Raw genomic sequence first — 19,473 nt, 5'->3', positions numbered from 1 at the left:
CGGCAACTTTCCACTTGTGACCTGGTGTGATTCAGCGCAAACTGTGCTCCCTCCGAATGCAGTGATACCCTCAGGTAATCTGCCCCCATAATGTCACCACCATCCAAATATGCTTTGTCAATTAAGAGCAAACTAAAGGCGTTCAAGTGTAAGTTTATTTATTAGTGTCGCAAGTCGGCTTGCATTAACACTGCAATGAAGTTACTGTGAGAATGCCCTAGTCGCCACACTCCTGTTCGGGTACACTAAGGGAGAATTTAGCATGGCCAATCCACCTAACCTACTCATTTTAGGACACTAAGGGGCAATTTAGCATGGCCAATCCACCTAACCCACACATTTTAGGACACTAAGGGGCAATTTAGCATGGCCAATCCACCTAATCTACACATCTTCGGACACTAAGAGGCAATTTAGCATGGCCAATCCACATAAGCTGCACATCTTAGGACACTAAGGGGCAATTTAGCACAGCTAATCCATCTAATCTACACATTTTAGGAGACTAAGGGTTAATTTAACATGGCCATTCCACCTAACCTACACATCTTAGGACGCTAAGGGGCAATTTAGCATGGCCAATCCACCTAACGTGCACATCTTTCGGACTGTGGGAGGAAACCGGAGCACCCGGAGGAAACCCACGCAGACACGGGGTGAACGTGCAAACTCCACACAGACAGCGACCCAAGACGGGAATCGAACCCGAGTCCCTGGCGCTGTGTGGCAGCAATGTTAAGCACTGTGTCACCCCAGTCCTTCTCATTGATGTGATCTTCCAGTCCCTGCTGGCTGGAGAGGCGAGTCAGCCAAAACACCGTAGACTTCGGTGGGACTAGAAACTCCCACCGCCTGCCAATGGCAAACAGCTTCCGCTGCCTGAAAACACACGACTGGGGAGGATTTGATTTGATTTATTATTGCCACATGTATTCACATACAGTGAAAAGTATTGTTTCTTGCGCACTATACAGACAAAGCATACCGTTCACAGAGAAGGAAACGAGAAAGTTCAAAATGTAGTGTTACAATCATAGCTAGGGGTGTAGAGGAAGATCAACTTAATGCGAGGTAGGTCCATTCAAAAGTCTGACGGCAGCAGGGAAAAAATTGTTCCTGAGTCGGTTGGTGCGCGACCTCAGACTTTTGTATCTTTTTCCCGATGGAAGAAGGTGGAAGAGAGAATGCCCAGGGTGCTTAATTAAAAGTTTATTTATTAGTCACAAATAAGGCTTAAATTAACACTGCAGTGAAGTTACTGTGAAATTCCCCAATGCTGGCTGCTTTGCCGAGGCAGTGGGAAGTGTAGACAGAGTCAATGGATGGGAGACTGGATGGCGTGATGGATTGGGCTACATTCATGACCTTTTGTAGTTTCTTGCGGTCTTGGTCAGAGCAGGAGCCATACCAAGCTGTGATACATCTGGATAGGATGCTCTCTATGGTGCATCTGTAAAAATTAATGAAAGTCGTAGCGGACATGCCAAATTTCCTTAGCCTCCTGAGAAAGTGGTGGCATTGGTGGGCTTTCTTAAATGTAGTATCAGCGGGGAGGGACCAGGACAAATTGTTGGTGATGTGGACACCTGAAAACTTGAAACTCTTGACCATTTCTACTTCGTCCCCATTGATGTAGACAAGGGGAGATGTGGGGAGAATCCCGGCTCAAGATTAATCTCAACAATTGAGTTTAATATTAAACTACGTAGACCAGATTGAAACCGAACCCAGACACAGTTTAGGCACTTCAATTGGTCTCGATTGCACTGGGCATAAAATTGGTTTGCAATCTCTCTGCTGCAAAGTGCATCCATCTGGATGTGAGGTGATGTCTAGCACAAGTAAGTATTCCATTGATGTACATCATCAAGGCTCGTGTACAAAAACCGAGCACTTGAGGGATTTATTAGCGTACAACTGACGGCTGTGGAACTGTATTCAAGTCTGAGTCAGAAAAGAGAAGAGGTTTGAAAAACATCAAATGAATCATAGATTCCCTACAGTGCAGAAGGAGGCCATTTGGTCCACCGAGTCTGCACCACAATCCCATCCAGGCACTATCCCCATTACCCTATGCATTTACCCTAGCTAGTCCCCCTGGCACTAAGGGGCAATTTAGCATGGCCAATCCACCTAACCTGCACATCTTTGGACTGTGGGAGGAAACTGGAGCACCCGGAGGAAATCCATACAGACACAGGGTGAACATGTAGACTTCACACAGACAGTGACCAAAGCCGGGAATTGAACCCGGGTTCTTGGCGATGTGAAGCAGCAGCTCTAACCACTGTGCTACTGTGCTGCCCAAGCTTCCCAAAGCCTTTAATGAGAAGGAGGGTTTGGGACTATGGAGAAGCATAGATACCTTAACAGCTGTTAGTTCTTGGTCGCCGCTTCATCACACAAGGGCTGGGATTCTCCGGCCTCGCATGCGGCTGGGATTTCCAGCCCCGCTGCAGTGAATGGAGATTTGACTAAGCGCCAAATTCTCTATTCTCATTGGTATGTCATTGGAGAATTCTGGGCTAGATCTTCCTAGGACATGATTGCTAAGCCCTCTGCAGGTTAGTTACCATCATTTTCCACACTTGTCCCTTCGCAAGTGGAATCCGTTCCATAAGACCATAGGATAGAAGCAGAATTCGGCCATTCAGCCCATCGAGTCTGCTCCGCCATTCGATCATGGCTGATAAGTTTCTCAACCCCATTCTCCCACTTTTTCCCTGTAACCTTTGATCCCCTTACCAATCAAGAAACTGTCTGAAATGCACTCAATGACCTGGCCTCCAAAGCCTTCTGTGGCAATGAATTCCACAGATTCACCACCTTTTGGCTGAAGAGATTCCTCCTCATCTCGGTTCTAAAGGGTCATCCCTTTACTCTGAGGCTGTGCTCTCGGATCCCAGTCTCTCCGACTAATGGAAACATCTTCCCCACGTCCACTCTATCCAGGCCTTTCAGTATTCTGTAAGTTTCAATGAGAACCGCGCACTGCTTCCCCCCTCCCCCCCCACCCCCCCTCCGCCCCCGCACCCCCACTCATCCTTCTAAACTCCCAGCACTCACCCAAGTCCTCAGAAACGCCCGATATGTCAAGCTCATTTCTCAATCAGATATTTCCATCAAAGGGTGAACCTCGCAGGATGGAGAGAACAGAATGTCATGAGTGTCAGGTTAACAATTTCCTGACCTGCTTCCCTTTGTGAGTTCTCGCCCTCGCTATATAGGCAGAGGATCACTGAATCTGCCCTAATAACAGCATTGGCATAGCCTCAGTCTGCTGTAGAACCATAGAAAATATACAGCGTGGAAAGGGGCCATTCAGTCCATCTTGTCCATGCCAGCTTGAGGACACCCAGGTGCCCCTGCTAATCCAACCCTCCTGCACCCGGCCCATAGATTACAGCGCTTAAGGTGCAGATTCAGGTGTATTTTAAGAGTTCTGAGTCTCTGCATCCATCACCAAGTTACACAATGAATTCCAAACACCCACCACCCTCGGCGTAAAGAAGTTCTTCTTCATGTCCCCTCTACCTTCTGCCATTTATCTTGGATTTATGTCCCCTGGTCTCCACCAATGGGAAACAGTTTGATCCCGTCCACTCTATCTCTTGGGTCCAGTTGAGACAATTCTCTGAATTGTGTGGGCTGATTCACCAAATCTGTATAAGGTCAGGGGGTGAGGAGGTGCACACAAGGGGGCATTGATTTGAGACAGGATGAAAGACTGTATCCCCCAGTTCACTGAACTGCAACCAAGGGCAGCAGGGTGGCACAGTGGTTAGCACTGCTGCCTCACAATGCCCAGGACCCAGGTTCGATTCTGGCCTTGGGTGACTGTGCAGAGTTTGCACGTTCTCCCCGTATCTGCGTGGGTTTCCTCCGGGTGCTCCGGTTTCCTCCCACAGGCCAAAGATGTGCGGGTTAGGTGGATTGGCCATGCAAAATTGCCCCTTAGCATCCAAAGATGTTCAGGTTAGATGGATTGGCCATGCTAAATTGCCCTTAGTGTCCAAAGATGTGTGGCTTAAGTGGATTGGCCATGCTAAATTGCCCCTTAGTGTCCAAAGATGTGCAGGTTAGGTGGATTGGCCATGCTAAATTGCCCCTTAGCATCCAACGATATGTAGGTTAGGTGCATTGGCCATGCTAAATTGCTCCTTAGTATCCGAAGATGTGCAGGTTAAGTGGATTGACCATGCTAAATTGCCCCTTGGTGTCAGGGAGATTGCAGGTTAAGTATGTGGGGTTTGCAGGGATAGGGCTTGGGTGGGATTGTTGTTGGTGCAGGCTCAATGGGCTGAATGGCCTCTTTCTGCATTGTAGGGATTCTATGAACTTCCTCTGCGGTGTGAGACCATCAAATTGGAAAGAACTGCCTTTGCCAAAAGCTGTCAAACATTTATCAGTGCGTAACCTGTGAATTTGTACCTTCAGCTAATCAGTTAGGCAGATGCCACATTGCATTACATTCTTCCAACTCAATTTACTTTGAACCCCAATAGACTCACTCACCTTGTGCCTCTGTCCCCTTGAATGTTTCCTCCCCCAGTGCCTTCTCCAGCTTAATCTTAGATCTGAAACATGAAGGTAATATCTGTGTTTGCCAGGTAACAGCAGAAGCATACATGAGTCTCATGGAGTAGTAGTCATAGAAGTTTACAGCATGGAAACAGGCCCTTCAGCCCAACTTGTCCATGCCGCCCAGTTTTTACCACTAAGTTAGTCCCAATTGCCCGCGTTTGGCCCATATCCCTCTACACCCATCTTACCCATGTAACTGTCTAAACGCTTTTTAAAAGACAAAATTAACCCGCTTTTACTACTACCTCTGGCAGCTTGTTCCAGACACTCACCACCCTCTGTGTGAAAAAGTTGCCCCTCTGGGCCCTTCCCCTCTCACCTTAAACCTTTGCCCTCTAGTTTTAGACTCCCCTACCTTTGACAAAAGTTGTTGACTATCTAGCTGATCTATGCCCTTCATTATTTTATAGATCTCTATAAGATCATCCCTAAGCTCCTACGCTCCAGGGGAAAAAGTCCCAGTCTATCCAGCCTCTCCTTATAAGTCAAACCATCAAGTCCCAGTAGCATAGTAGTAAATCTTTTCTGCACTCTTTCTAGTTTAGTAATATCCTTTCTATAATAGGGTGACCAGAACCGTACACAGTATTCCAAGTGTGGATTTATCAATGTCTTGCGCAACTTCAACAAGACTCAGTAATTTTTGACCTCTGCCGCTGGAATAAAGCCGAGGTTTATAATGACAAACCATTGGAATGAAACCAGGCCTAAGTCAAACCAGTCAAGCAATAACTTTCCTCCATCGCTCGCGTATTGCACTGGGATCGATTGCCTGTTTCTGAGATTTGACTTTGCTCTTTATTTCCTCCCCCTACCCCCTTTGTTTTCTTTTTCTGTGTGACAGGAAATCATAAACTTTAACTGCAGGAAGCTGGTGGCCTCCATGCCTCTCTTTGCCAACGCAGATCCCAACTTTGTCACGTCCATGTTGACGAAACTGCTCTTCGAAGTCTTCCAACCCGGCGACTACATTATCCGCGAGGGCTCGATCGGAAAGAAGATGTTCTTCATTCAGCACGGCATTGTTAGTGTTCTTACCAAAGGCAATAAGGAGACCAAGCTGTCAGATGGGTCCTACTTTGGAGGTGAGAAGGTGGGGTGGGCACGGTGGCACATGGTTAGCACTGTAGCCACACAGTGCCAGGGGCCCAAGGGTCGATTACCGGTCTTCGGTCACTGTCTGCGAGGAGTTTGCATGTTCTCCCCATGTCTGCATAGGTTTTCCCTGGGTGAACAAGGAAAAGTACAGCACAGAAACAGGCCCTTCAAACCCGTGTTGCTCATGATGCCCTAACTAAAGTTTAAAAAACACTACTCTTACAGCTTTGACAAAGGTCATCTGGACTCGAAACATCAGTTCTTTTCTCTCCTTACAGATGCTGCCAGACCTGCTGAGACTTTCCAGCATTTTCTCTTTTGGTCTCTGCCCTTACTCGGTCCGTATCCCTCTATTCCCTCCCTGTTCATGCACCCATCCAGATGCCTCTTAAATGTTGCTAATGTGCCTGCTTCCACCACCTCCTCTGGCAGTGCGTTCCAGGCACCCACCACTCTCTGTGTGAAAAACTTCCCCCGCACATCTCCCTTAAACTTTCCCCCTCTCACCTTGAACCTGTTCCCCCTTGTAATTGACACTTCCACCCTGGGAAAAAGCCTCTGACTATCCACCCTGTCTGTGCCTCTCATAATTTTGTAGACTTCTATCAGGTCTCCCCTCAGCCTCCGTCTTTCCAGCAAAAACAATCCTAGTTTATTCAACCTCTCTTCACCCTCGAGACCAGGCAACATCCAGGTGAACTCTTTGCATTCTTTCCAAAGCTTTCACGTCCTTCTGGTAGTGTGGTGACCAGACCCTGCACGCAATACTCCAAATGCAGCCTAAACCGGGTGCTCTGGCTTCATCCCACAGTCCGAAAGACGTGCTGGTTAAGTGCATTGGCCATGCTAAATTCACCTTCAGTGTATCCGAACAGGCATCGGAGTGTGGCGACTGGGGGATTTTCACAGTAGCTTCACTGCAGTGTTGATGTAAGCCTACTTGTGACACTAACAATAAATAAAATAACATTAACTTTATCTGACATTCGAGAGGCAAGAAAGGCCATGAACCGTTGAATCAACACAGGAATGTTGCTGAAAAAAGTGAGACACATTGCCTGAATTTTAACTCCTCACGCAAGGATGCCAAATCTCAAACAATCGCAACAACTTATATTAGCAGAGGTGTTTGGTTGGAAAATCTGCTTTGCCATTCAATGAGATCACGGCTGATTTGATCATATCCTCGACTACACAATCCCGCCTACTCCTGATAACCTTTTGCCACCTTGCTTATCAAGAATCTATCTCGCTCTGCCTTAAGAACATTCAAAGACTCCGCTTCCACTACCTTTTGAGGAAGAGAGTTCCAAAGACTCATGACCTACTGAGAGAAAGAAATTCTCCTCATCTCTATCTTAAATCATAAAATTCCTATAGTGCAGAAGAGACCATTCAGCCCATTGAGTCTGTGCCAACTCTCTGATAGACCACCTGACCCAGACCCTCTCTGTCAGCCTATCCCTGTAACCCCACACATTTCCCATGACTAATCCCCATAACCTACGCATCTTTGGACACTAAGGGGAAATTTAGCATGGCCAACCCACCTAATCTGCATGTCTTTGAACACTAAGGGGCAATTTAGCATGGCCAATCCACCTAATCTGCACGTCTTTGGGCACGAAAGGGGCAATTTAGCATGGCCAATCCACCTAACCTGCACATCTTTGGACACTAAGGGGCAATTTAGCATGGCCAATCTAACTAACCTGCACATCTTTGGACACTAAGGGGCAATTTAGCATGGCCAATCCTCCTGACCTACACATCTTTGGACTGTGGGAGGAAACCGGAGCACCCGGAGGAAACCCACGCAGACACAGGGAGAACGTGCAAACTCCACACAGACAGTCACCCGAGGACAGAATTGAACCCGCATCACTGGAGGTTTGAGGCAGCAGTGCTAACCACGGTGCCACCCTCAGACTTGATGGGCTGAATGGCCTCCTTCTGCACTGTAGGGATCCTGTGATTCTATTGCGTTGAGATAGAGGATTAGCTGTGATCATATTGAAGGACGGAGCATGCTCGAATGGCCCACTCCTGCTCCTATTTTCTATATTTCATCTATCCCACTTTGCTGCCTATTTCAAATCCTCTCTGGAGATACTTAAACCCATCATCCGGCTGCACCGCTGTTCGCAATCCATTAGCTTTTCCAGCCCGACCTGTTTCTGAGGATGCTTTCTCTGAGAAGACTGAAGTAGTTTCTTCTAGTCCAATTAACAGGCAGTCACGAAGGAGTCAGCTTTTATAACACTGTGCAAATTGTAATCACTCTTTACAGCTGCAGCTTTGTCCGAACATGTTCTCAGACTGAATTATATTCAGAGCGAAGGAATCAAGTATACGGCAGCGCAGTATTATGTTGGATTAGGTTTGCACCTGTCGACTTAGGGATTAGAATGAAAATCTACCCTGGTGAAGAACATGTCCTCCATTTTGGAACGGAACATTCTGGAAAAATCATACCCTGTGAACCTGTCCAATTCCTGGCGGGGAAATGGAGGGATTGTCATGGGATTGCTTGTCGTATGAGGAATGGCTGAGGACTCTGGGTCTGTACTCGTTGGAGTTTACAAGGATGAGGGGGGATATTATTGAAACTTACAGGATACTGCGAGGCCTGGATAGGGTAGACGTGGAGAGGATGTTTCCACTAGCAGGAAAAACTAGAACCAGAGGGCACAACCTCAGGCTAAAGGGATGATCCTTTGAAACAGAGATGAGGAGGAATTTCTTCAGCCAGAGAGTGGTGAATCTGTGGAACTCTTTGCCGCAGAAGGCTGTGGAGGCCAGGTCATTGAGTGTCTTTAAGACAGAGATAGATAGGTTCTTGATTAATAAGGGGATCAGGGGTTATGGGGAAAAGGCAGGAGATTGGGGATGAGAAAAATATCAGCCATGATTGAATGGCGGAGCAGGCTCGATGGGCCGAGTGGCCTAATTCTGCACCTATGTCTTATGGTCTTATTGTCTTATAAAGGGAAAGTCAGCAAGTTTAGCTCCATGCTCTCTAGAAGAATGAGGGGAAATCAAATTGCAAGGAAGTGATGGCCTAGTGGTATTATCATGAGACTATTAATCCAGAAACTCAGCTAATGTTCTGGGGACCTGGGTTCAAATCCCACCACAGCAGATGGTAGAATTTGAATTCAATTTTTAAAAACAAAACTGGAATTAAGAATCTCCTGATGACCATGAAACCATTTGTTGATTGTCAGAAAAACCCACCTGGTTCACAAATGTCCTTTAGGGAAGGAAATCTGCCGTCCTTACCCGGTCTGGCCTACATGTGACTCCAGAGCCACAGCAATGTGGTTGACTCTCAACTGCCCTCTGAAATGGCCTAGCAAGCCACTCAGTTCAAGGGCAACAAGGGATGGGCAATAAATGCCAGCGACCTGTGAGAATTTAGCACAGCCAATGCACCTAACCAGCATGCCTTTCAGACTGTGGAAGGAAACCGGAGCATCCGGAGGAAACCCACTGCTCTCGGTAACAGAGATCTTGAGACAGACGGCACGGTGGCACAGTGGTTAGAACTGCTGCCTCACAACACCAGGGACCCGGGTTCAATTCCGGCTTTGAGTGACTGTGCAGAGTCTGCATGTTCTCCCCGTGTCTGTGTGTTTTTCCTCTGGATGCTCCAGTTTCCTCCCACACTCCAAAGATCATAGCATCCATACAGTGCAGAAGGAGGCTATTTGTCCCAAAGAGCCCGCACCGATAATAATCCCAGCCTGGTCCTATCCCGTAACCCCACGTATTTACCCTGCTAATATTCCTGACACTAAGTGGCAACTTAGCATGGCCAATCCACCCAACCTGCATATCTTTCATGCAGGCTTGGAGGGCCGAAGGGCCTGTTCCTGTGCTGTAATTTTCTTTGTTCCATGTGGGGGAGAGAAGTGTAGAACATGCATGACATTAGGCAACGATTCACTACATTTAAATTGATTGGAATTATCCAACCCAGTTACAATGCTGAGCTGTAAAGCAATGCTTTGGGTAGCATTTCTTATCTTCATGTAACCGTACTCTGCAAGGTTCCCAACGCTGCTTGCGGGGGAGGCTCGGAGTGATGTGACACAGCTAGCACAGTAAATATATGACAGGGGTGTCAAAATACTTTTGTTCGGAACAGGAATCGCACAAAGCACACATTAAAGAAAAACAGCAGGGTGTAAATTTACTTAATTATTCATTAAGCAGATCAACGTAAAGTCGAAAGAGAAAGGAAAAAAGAGATATTCAGATATACTTTTATCGATTAACTGTCTTTCTTTATTCATTCATGGGCATCGCTGGCTGGCCAGCATTTTGTTGCCCATCCCTAGTTGCCCTTGAAAACAGAGTGGCTCGCTAGGCTATCTCAGAGGGCAGTTGAGAGTCAACCACATTGCTGTGGCTCTGGAGTCACATGTAGGCCAGACCAGTTAAGGACGGCAGATTTCCTTCCCTGAAGGACATTAGTGAACCAGATGGGTTTTTCCGACAATTGGCAATTGTTTCATCGTAGAATCCATACAGTGCAGAAGGAGGCCATTCAACCCATCAAGTCTGCACTGACAACAATCCCAGGCACTATCCCCGAAATCCCACATTTTTACCCCGCTAATCCCTCTCACATACACACATCCCAGGACACTGAAGGGCAATTTGGCATGGCCAGTCAACCTAACCTGCACATCTTTGGACCGTGAGAGGAAACCGGAGCACCCAGAGGAAACCCACGCAGACACGGGGAGAATGTGCAAACTCCACACAGACAGTGACCCAAGCCGGGAATCGAACCCGGGTCCCTGGCGCTGTGAGGCAGCAGTGCTAACCACTGTGCCCATGTTGTTTCATGGTCATCAGTGGATTCTTAATTCCAGATATTTTTATATTGAATTCAAATTCCACCATCGACCGTGGTGGGATTCGAACCCGGGTCCCCAGAACATCAGCTGAGTTTCTGGATTAATAATCTAGCGATAATACCACTAGGCCATCCCCACCTCTGTGCTTCACGAGGTGAGGTCTGGCATTGGGTTAACTTAATATGTACTTAGTACTGTGGTAACAATGGATAATTGGAGTGCATTAGATTGGATGCATTGAGAATGAAGAAAAAATTGGTGATTTCCATGTATAAATAAGGAAATGAATGGGATGTGTTTTAATCCATGGTTTGGTTCCTAGGCAGTCATTACAATGGCAATAAATAAAGAAATGGTTCTCGGCTCTTGGGAGCCTGTACAATGTGAATAAATATGAATTGACTTATTCAGCAAGATCTCCCATAGCTTGAATGAATAGATAACAGGCCGGTGGATTGGGATCCCTTTATCTGCATCAGAATCAACAATGAATAAAACTGTGGAATACATTGTGCTAAAAGCACAGGCTTAAGTCAGCCAGAGCCCTAGAAACACATAGCTGCAAAATGCTCCAGTTACTAAGAGTTCCAACTAAGAGTTTCAACTAAGAGTAAAGTGGTTCTGCTACATTTTGTGTTTTATTTTATCTCATTTCTGTTACTTCGCTGAAAGCTCGGCAATGATTGATTTACCATCACAAAAAAGTGATAGAATCCCTACAGTGCAGAAGGAGGCCTATCGAGTCTGCACCGACCACAATCCCACCCAGACCCTATCCCCATGTTTTTACCCTAGATAGTCCCCCTGACACTAAGGGACAATTTAGCACAGCCAATCTACCTAACCTGCACACCTTCGGACTGTGGGAGGAAATCGGAGCACCCGGAGGAAACCCACGCAGACGCGGGGAGAATGTGCAAACTCCACACAGACCCCAGGTGACCCCAGCCAGGAATTGAAACCAAGTCCCTAGCGATGTGCGGCAGCAGTGCTAACCACTGTGCCACTGTGCCGCCCCAGTTCCCCAACTCATTGGGAACATTTATTTTTCTCAAGGTTTGTGTCTTTTACTGGCTTCCAATATTTCTTCTCTTCAGTTCATTGCATTTTTGTAGTCTACCAGCAGTCTATCGGTTTCCTTTAGCCCTGATCTTGAAACAGAGGCACTTTGTACCAAACCAAAGTCAGATGTGAAGCCAAAATTCCAGCCATTTCCATCCCGTTTCACTCCAGCGCCATGTCAGACCCAGACAAGGTCCAAGGGCAGCGCGGTGGCACAGTGGTTAACACTGCTGCCTCACAGCGCCAGGGATCCGGGTCTGATTCTGGCCTTGGGTAACTGTGCAGAGTTTGCACATTCTCCCTGTGTTTGTGCAGGTTTCCTCCGGGTGCTCTGGTTTCCTCCCACAGTCCAAAGATGTAGGGTGTTAGTTTGATTGGCCATGCTAAATTGCCCCTTGTTGTCCAAAGATGCGCAGGTTAGGAGGATTGGCCATGCTAAATTGCCCCTTGGTGTCCAAGGCTGTGTAGGTTAGATGGGATTGGTGGGGTAAATATGTAAGGTTACAGGTAAATACATGGGTTACGGGGATAGGGCATTATATAGTCCAAAGATGTGCAGGTTAGGTAGATTAACCATGGTAAATGCACGGGGTTACAGGGATAGGGTCAGGGGGTGAGTTGGATGGGATGCTCATTTGGCAATTCACTGTGTGTTCGATGGGCTGAATGGCCTCCTTCTGCACTGTAGGGATTCTAGGATTTCAGGGATTGGCACCAAGAACAGCAGTGTTGTTCTACAGTGAAGGGACTTCACATTAAGATTACAACTCCAGTGTGAACGCATCATAAATTCAGATTTTATCCAAGGAAGGGAATTCTGGCCAATTCAGAAGAATTTGGATTCAGACGATGCCTTGTGGGAGATTGAAACAGGGGTGTGAAGTCATCGACCGCACTGGTTAGACCACACTTGGAGTATTGCGTGTAGTTCTGGTCGCCACACTACCAGAAGGATATGGAAGCTTTGGAGAGAGTGTAAAGAAGGTTCACCAGGATGTTACCTGGTCTCAAGGGTGTTGGCTATGAGGAGAGGTTGAATAAACTGGGATTGTTTTTGTTGGAAAGACAGAGGCTGAGGGGAGACCTGATAGAGGTCTACAGAATTATGAGATGCATAGACAGGGTGGATAGTCAGAGGTTTTTCCCCAGGGTGGAAGTGTCAATTACAAGGGGGGCACAGGTTCAAGGTGAGAGGGGGAAAGTTTAAGGGAGATGTGCGGGGGAGGTTTTTCGTGCAGAGAGTGGTGGGTGCCTGGAATGCGCTGCCAGAGGAGGTGGTGGAAGGAGGCATATAAGCAACATTTAAGAGGCATCTGGATGGGTCCATGAATAGGGAGAGAATAGAGGTTTATGGTCGGAAAGGGCAGAAGGTTTTTATTTAGTTTAATTAGGGCAGCATGATGAGCACGGGATTGGAGGGCTGAAAGGCCTGATACTGTGCTGTACTTGTCTTTGTTCTTTGCTTCTTTGTTTAATACGTCGCTCTTTCTTTCTCTCTCGGTAGAGATTTGCTTGTTAACCCGTGGACGTCGAACAGCAAGTGTGCGTGCCGACACTTACTGTAGGCTGTACTCCCTCTCTGTAGACCACTTCAATGAAGTGTTGGAGGAGTATCCCATGATGAGACGTGCCTTCGAAACAGTGGCTCTCGACAGACTCGACAGAATAGGTAAATCTCCTTCTTTGATCCCTTTTCATCCACAGCTTCTGTAGCCTCTCACCTCGACTTCCGTAAGGACACCTAGAAAAGTGACAGGAGATGTACCGAACTCTGGAGTCACATGTAAGGGATGGGGTTTTTTGCAACAATTGATAGTTTCATGGTTACCATTACCAAGAGGAGCTTTCAATCCTGGATTTCTTAATTAATGGAATTTAAATTCCACCACCTGCCATGGTGGGATTTGAAACAGTATCCCTGGACCATTGGCCTGGGTCTCTGGATAACTAGCCGAGCAATATCACCCCAGCACTACCTCTTCCATAGAAACATGGAAACTAGAAGCAGGAGGAGGCCATTTGGCCCTTCGAACCTGCTCCACCATTCATTTTGATCACGGCTGATCATCAAATTCAATATCCTGATCCCCCCTTCCCCCCCACATCCCTTGATCCCATTAGCCCCAGGGTTTATATCTAATTTCTTCTTGAAATCACACAACGTTTTGGACTCAATTATTTCTGTGGTACTGAATTCTACACATTCACCACCCTCTAGGTGAAGAAATTTCTCCTCACCTCAATCCTAAAATGTTTACCCCATATCCTCAAACTATGACCCCTCGTTCTGGACTCCCGCACCATCGGGAACATAATGTAGGAGAGGCATCAAGGCTACCATACCACAAGAAGTGAGGGTGCAGGGTATTGGAAGTATAGTAAAGGAAAGTTATTTTAAGTTTATTTATTAGTGTCACAAGTAGGCTTACATTAACACTGCAATGAAGTTATTGTGAAAATCCCCTCATCGCCACCCTGTTCGGGCACACTGAGGGAGAATTTAGCATGGCCAATGCACCCAACCAGCACGTCTTTGGAGTGTAGGAGGAAACCAGAGGAACCAAGAGGAAACCCACGCAGACACTGGGAGAACATGCAGACTCCACACAAACAGTGACCCAAGGCCGGAATCGAACCTGGATCCCTGGCACTCTGAGGCAGCAGTGCTAGCCACTGTGAAGCCCAGTTTTTGAATTTGAAGATTTGTTAAAATAAGACACAGCACAAAATCACAGTCCGAAAAATGTGCTGGTTAGGTGCATTGGCCATGCTAAATTCTCCCTCAGTGTACCCGAACAGGCGCCGGAGTGTGGCAACTAGGATATTTTCACAATAACTTCATTGCAGTGTTAATGTAAGCCTACTTGTGACACTATCTAATGATTTGACTTATTATTGTCGCAAGTATTAACATACTGTGAAAAGTATTGTTTCTTGCGTGCTATACAGACTAAGCATACCATTCATAGAGAAGGAAATGAGAGCGAATAATAAACTTATATGAATTCTCACAGATGTTAGCATGTAACTTCGATATTTCCAAAATCCTCATACCATGCTCAGCACTACCATACTAACACGGGCGGCATGGCAGCACTGTGGTTAGCACTACTGCCTCACAGTGCTAGGGACCTGGGTTCGATTCCCAGCTTGGGTCACTGACAGTGTGGAATTTGCACTCCTCCCCGTGCTGCATGGGTTTCGTCCGGTTTCCTCCCGCAATCTGAAAGACGTGTTGGTTAGGTGCATTGACCCGAACAGAAGCCAGAGTGGGGGGAATTTCACAGTAACTTCATTGCAGTGTTAATACAAGCCTTACTTGTGACTAATAAATAAACTTTACTTTTTTAACAATCAGCACATTTCGAAACACAGCGCAGACTACAAAAAAAATCACACTGCAGTGACAAGAATTGACAAAAGTGAAAATCACTTTAAAAAAATATTCTAATATCAATTTGAAGAGGTGAGTTATTGAGAACCTTTTATTACCAATGGAGTGTAATTTCAAAAACCTTAAATCCGTTACTTAACGTCTTTTCAATTCAGGCAGCATTCAAAGGTTGGCAACCTTGAATCTAGACCTTTCATTTTTTAATTGCCAAAATTATGTTGCCCTTTTGCTTTTTTCTGTGTTGGCTGAATGAAGTAATGAGTTGAATAGATAATGGAAGAATGACTGAGAGTCAGCCTGTGACCTAATCAGTGGAACAGCCCTCCAAGAGCATGGGGAAGGCATGTAAATTTGACAATATAATTGAAATCTCGGAACATTATAATTTTAATAACTAATCTGCTACTTGTCAGAATTTCCGAAGATGCTTACAGTGATTTAGCAGAGGTGCTTACTGTGGAAAAAAAACTCTTGCTGTATTTTAGTATGAATTATGCGGAATTATTGAGATTGTAACTGCAATCGTTGACTCATAGTTGCGATATTTTCAATCGCCCAAACCTTCTCGGAAGGCAGTTTCCCACACCAGCGTTAAATTTTGCCCTCTTAGAAACGCAAGATGCTCTGGAAATCTGAAATGAAAACAGAAAATGCTGGAAGTATTCAGTAGGTAAGGTAAAGCCCCCATTGTTCCAGTTGAACATAGGATGTTCTCCCCTTTGAAGGGCAGAGCTGGCTGGGGGTGATTTTAACCTGAGGGTCAACACATCTCAGGCGAGGGAGCAAGGTTGAGAAGGTGGGGCCTTCATGAACAACCACAGCTGGTACAGGAATTGAACCCGTGCCGTTGGCATCGCTAACCAGCCATCCAGCACCAACTGAGCTAAACCAAATGAACCGAAAGTAGGATTAGGTGGGCTGGTCAGGGCCTTTCATGTGTCGGTACAGTACAGACTCAATGGGCCGAAGGGCCTTTCTGCACTGTAGTGTTCTGTGATTCTGGGAAGGCCCCCCCCCCCCACGGCACCATTCAGTAAGTCAGTCAGCGTCTGTGGAAAAAAATAATTTCTGGTTTTTTAAGTTAAGTTTAATGATTAGTGTCACAAGACAGATTGCATTAACACTGCAATGAAGTTACTGTGAAAATCCCCTAGTCGCCACACTCCGGCGCCTGTTCGGATGCACTGAGGGAGAATTTAGCACGGCCAATGCACCTAACCAGCATGTCTTTCAGACTGTGGGAGGAAACCAGAGGAAACCCATGCAGACACGGGGAGAACGTGCGGACTCCGCACAGACAGTGATCCAAGCCGGGAATCGAACCCGGGTCCCTGGCGCTGTGAGGCAGCAGCGCTAACCACTGTGCCACCGAGCGAAACAGTGCTTCTCCCAGAAGAATGTGCAGAGTCGGCACAGACAGAATTGGCCGTTCCATATTGGCCATTAGTGTCCCAAGATTAGGTGGGCTACGGTAGAATCCTGCAGCTAATGTAACATCATTGCAACAAGATGGTATTGGAATGGAAACTCAGCCTGTTTTTATATCTCTTTAACACTAGTCAACACATTTACTGTTGCACTTTCGTGTTCCCTATTTTGTTCCAAACTGAGAGATATATCTGCCTTAGTGGAGCAGTCAGCAGCTGAGAAAATGCTGTTAATGATATGAGTGAGCGAACACTTGATGTGTTCGTGTTGTCCGCTATTTTAACAGGGAGGTTGACACATTTAAAATGAAAGGATTAAACTCTGCCATTCAAAGTGGACATCAGGCATATGTGTTTGGCCGTGCCTGAATCACCCAACAGTGCTTTCTGAGCTGGTGTTCGCTGTAGAATTTCTGTCAGTAAAAAAACAAATGTTTTCCTAATAGCGACAACAAACCGCCAGAGGTTGAGATCTCACTTCCTGAAGAAACGATGACAAGAGCACAGGAAAACAAATGCTGCTTCCCTCAGGCTAATTAGAGCCCTTCAGAGTGTTAAGCCTTATTAAAGCACTATGTATAGCATCCAGTTGCAAAGCCGTTTTGACTAAATATATTCCCGTTGCGCTGACAAACAGGGAACGGAAAATCGTTGCGTCAGATTAGCAGAATGGAGCTGTTCCATCAGTGCAAGCAGTACCAAACAAAGGGGTGGCTCGGTGGCACAGTGGTTAGCACTGCTGCCTCACAGCGTCGGGGACCCGGGTTCAATTCCAGCCTCGGTTGACCGTCTGTGTGGAGTTTGCACGATCTCCCCGTGTCTGTGTGGGTTTCCTCCCACAGTCCAAAGATGTGCGGGTTAGGTTGATTGGCCATGCTAAATTGACCCGGGGATCAGGAGGGTAAATATGTGGGGTTACGGGGATAGGACAGTAGCTGGGTGGGATTGTGTTCGGTGCAGACTCGATGGGCCAAATGGCCTCCTTCTGCACTGTAGATTCTATGATTCACCTCTCGCCTCTGACCTCCAACCTGACTCTGCGGTTTAGGTACAATCTTGGACATCGAATTCTTGCGAGTCTCCTAAACGCTTGTGTATATTTTTCTTTCATGTCCTTGCTTCTCCCCACATCCTCACGATGTTGCATTGGAGACACAGATCTTCCCGAGTGGATTCACAGGATTGTGCTTTCTTTAAGGTTTATTTATTAGTCACAAGTAGGTTTACATTAACACTACAATGAAGTTACTGTGAAAATCCCCGAGTCACCACACTCCGGCGCCTGTTCGGGTACACTGAGGGAGAATTTAGCACGGCCAACTCACCCAGCCAGCACGTCTTTTGGACTGCGGGAGGAAAAGCGCCCGGAGGAAACCCACGCAGACACGGGGAGAATGTGCAGACTCCGCACAGACAGTGACCCAAGCTGGGAATCGAACCCGGGTTCCTGGCACTGTGCAGGCATCAGTGCTAACCACTGTGCCACCTTCATTCAAAGTTCCTGACAGCTCGAAAATGTTGCATTAAACTTGCTGTGCGTTTCACATTGCTTAATTCAAATGGTTGGATAAGTGGATTTTTTATAGTGTGATTTGATTTTAAATTATAAGATTGTGCTAAACCTGCACACTGTGCAATTTTAACTCCTGTCCCTGCAACACTTGACCTTGCCCCATAGCTTTTGACTCTCCTCCCATATTCTGTGATCTAATTCCTGCACCATCCAGACTTTTATCAGTACTTTTCTCATAGCCACTAAATAACAATCAACAATTCATTAATATTAATCTTGGTGTCGATATTGTCCTGTGTTTTTTTTTACAAATCTTCAAATTCAAAGCCGGGCGGCGTGGTGGCACAGTGGTTAGCACTGCTGCCTCACAGCGCCAGGGACCCGGGTTCGAATCCCGGCTTGGGTCACTGTATTAAGTAGTGAAAAATAATGCAAGCCTTCCTTTATCATAATGTGGGATTGACGGGAGTCCAGAGCTAGGGGTCATAGTTTGAAGATAAGGGGTAAATCTAGGACTGAGGTGAGGAGAAATTTCTTTACCCAAAGAGTGGTGAATGTGTGGAATTCACCACCATAGAAAGTAGTTGAGGCCAAAATATTTTGTGATTTCAAGAAGAAATTAGATATAGTTCTTAGACCATAAGCAGAATTAGGCCATTTGGCCCATCGAGTCTTATCCACCATTCAATCATGGCTGATATTTTTCTCATCCCCATTCTCCTGCCTTTTCCCCATAACCCCTGACCCACTTATTAATCAAGAATCTATCTATCTCTGTCTTAAAGACACTCAATGACCCAGCCTCCACAGCCTTCTGCGGCAAAGAGTTACACAGAACTCTTGAGGCTAAAGGGATCAAGGGCTATGGGGGAAGGTGGAATTAGGATATTGAATTTGATGATCAGCCATGACCAAAATGAGTGATGGAGCAGGCTTGAAGGGCCAAATGGCCTACTTCTGCTTCTAGTTGCTATGACTGAACAACAGTAGAAAAATGTTTCATTCCCCATTATAAACACCCTTCAACTTAATGGACTTGATATTCAAAATCAAACTGGATAGAAAATGGCATGCACAGTTTATCTGTGCAGTGTTCTAGATTGTTTTGGACTTATTCTTTTTGCCTTGTAAGGACACAAATTAATAATGATAGCCTACTTTCTTGACAGTAGTATTACCGAGGGACCAAGGCAGTCTAGGCTTGGATACTGGTCGTAAGTTAAGCAAATGCCTAACCTCATTACTGCAACACTCCAGTCATTATGACATTGCTGATTTCCATGTGCTCTCTAAAAGAGTGTGTGTGTGTGTGTGTGTGTGGGGGGGGGGGGGGGGGGGGGGGGGGGAGAGGAGAATAGTATAAAGCCATTTTCTTAGCATTCCTCTATCCAAGTGAAGCTCCCTTTACCGAGTTAGCATCAAAAGACATTCCAATGGTTCACCACTCTTTTACCATGATATTGTAGTGCAGAACGAAGCATAGAATCCCCTACAGTGCAGGAGGAGGTCATTTGGCCCATCGAGCCT

General features: G+C 46.3%; 1 protein-coding gene across 1 annotated transcript in view; it reads left to right on the top strand.

Annotated features, from left to right (window-relative positions):
- The window catches only part of LOC144480410 (potassium/sodium hyperpolarization-activated cyclic nucleotide-gated channel 4-like), a 385,148-nt gene that overhangs the window by 329,306 nt on the left and 36,369 nt on the right, over positions 1 to 19,473 (top strand). The window contains exons 6-7 of the mRNA XM_078199817.1: positions 5,429 to 5,669; positions 13,117 to 13,281. Coding sequence (XP_078055943.1) covers positions 5,429 to 5,669; positions 13,117 to 13,281 — 406 coding nt within the window. The remainder of the gene's footprint in view (positions 1 to 5,428; positions 5,670 to 13,116; positions 13,282 to 19,473) is intronic.

Source organism: Mustelus asterias, chromosome 29 (genome assembly GCF_964213995.1).
Source record: "Mustelus asterias chromosome 29, sMusAst1.hap1.1, whole genome shotgun sequence".
NCBI classification, from domain to species: domain Eukaryota; kingdom Metazoa; phylum Chordata; class Chondrichthyes; order Carcharhiniformes; family Triakidae; genus Mustelus; species Mustelus asterias.
The sequence above is the reverse complement of the archived record's forward strand: the minus strand, read 5'-3'. Positions and strand labels throughout refer to the sequence as shown.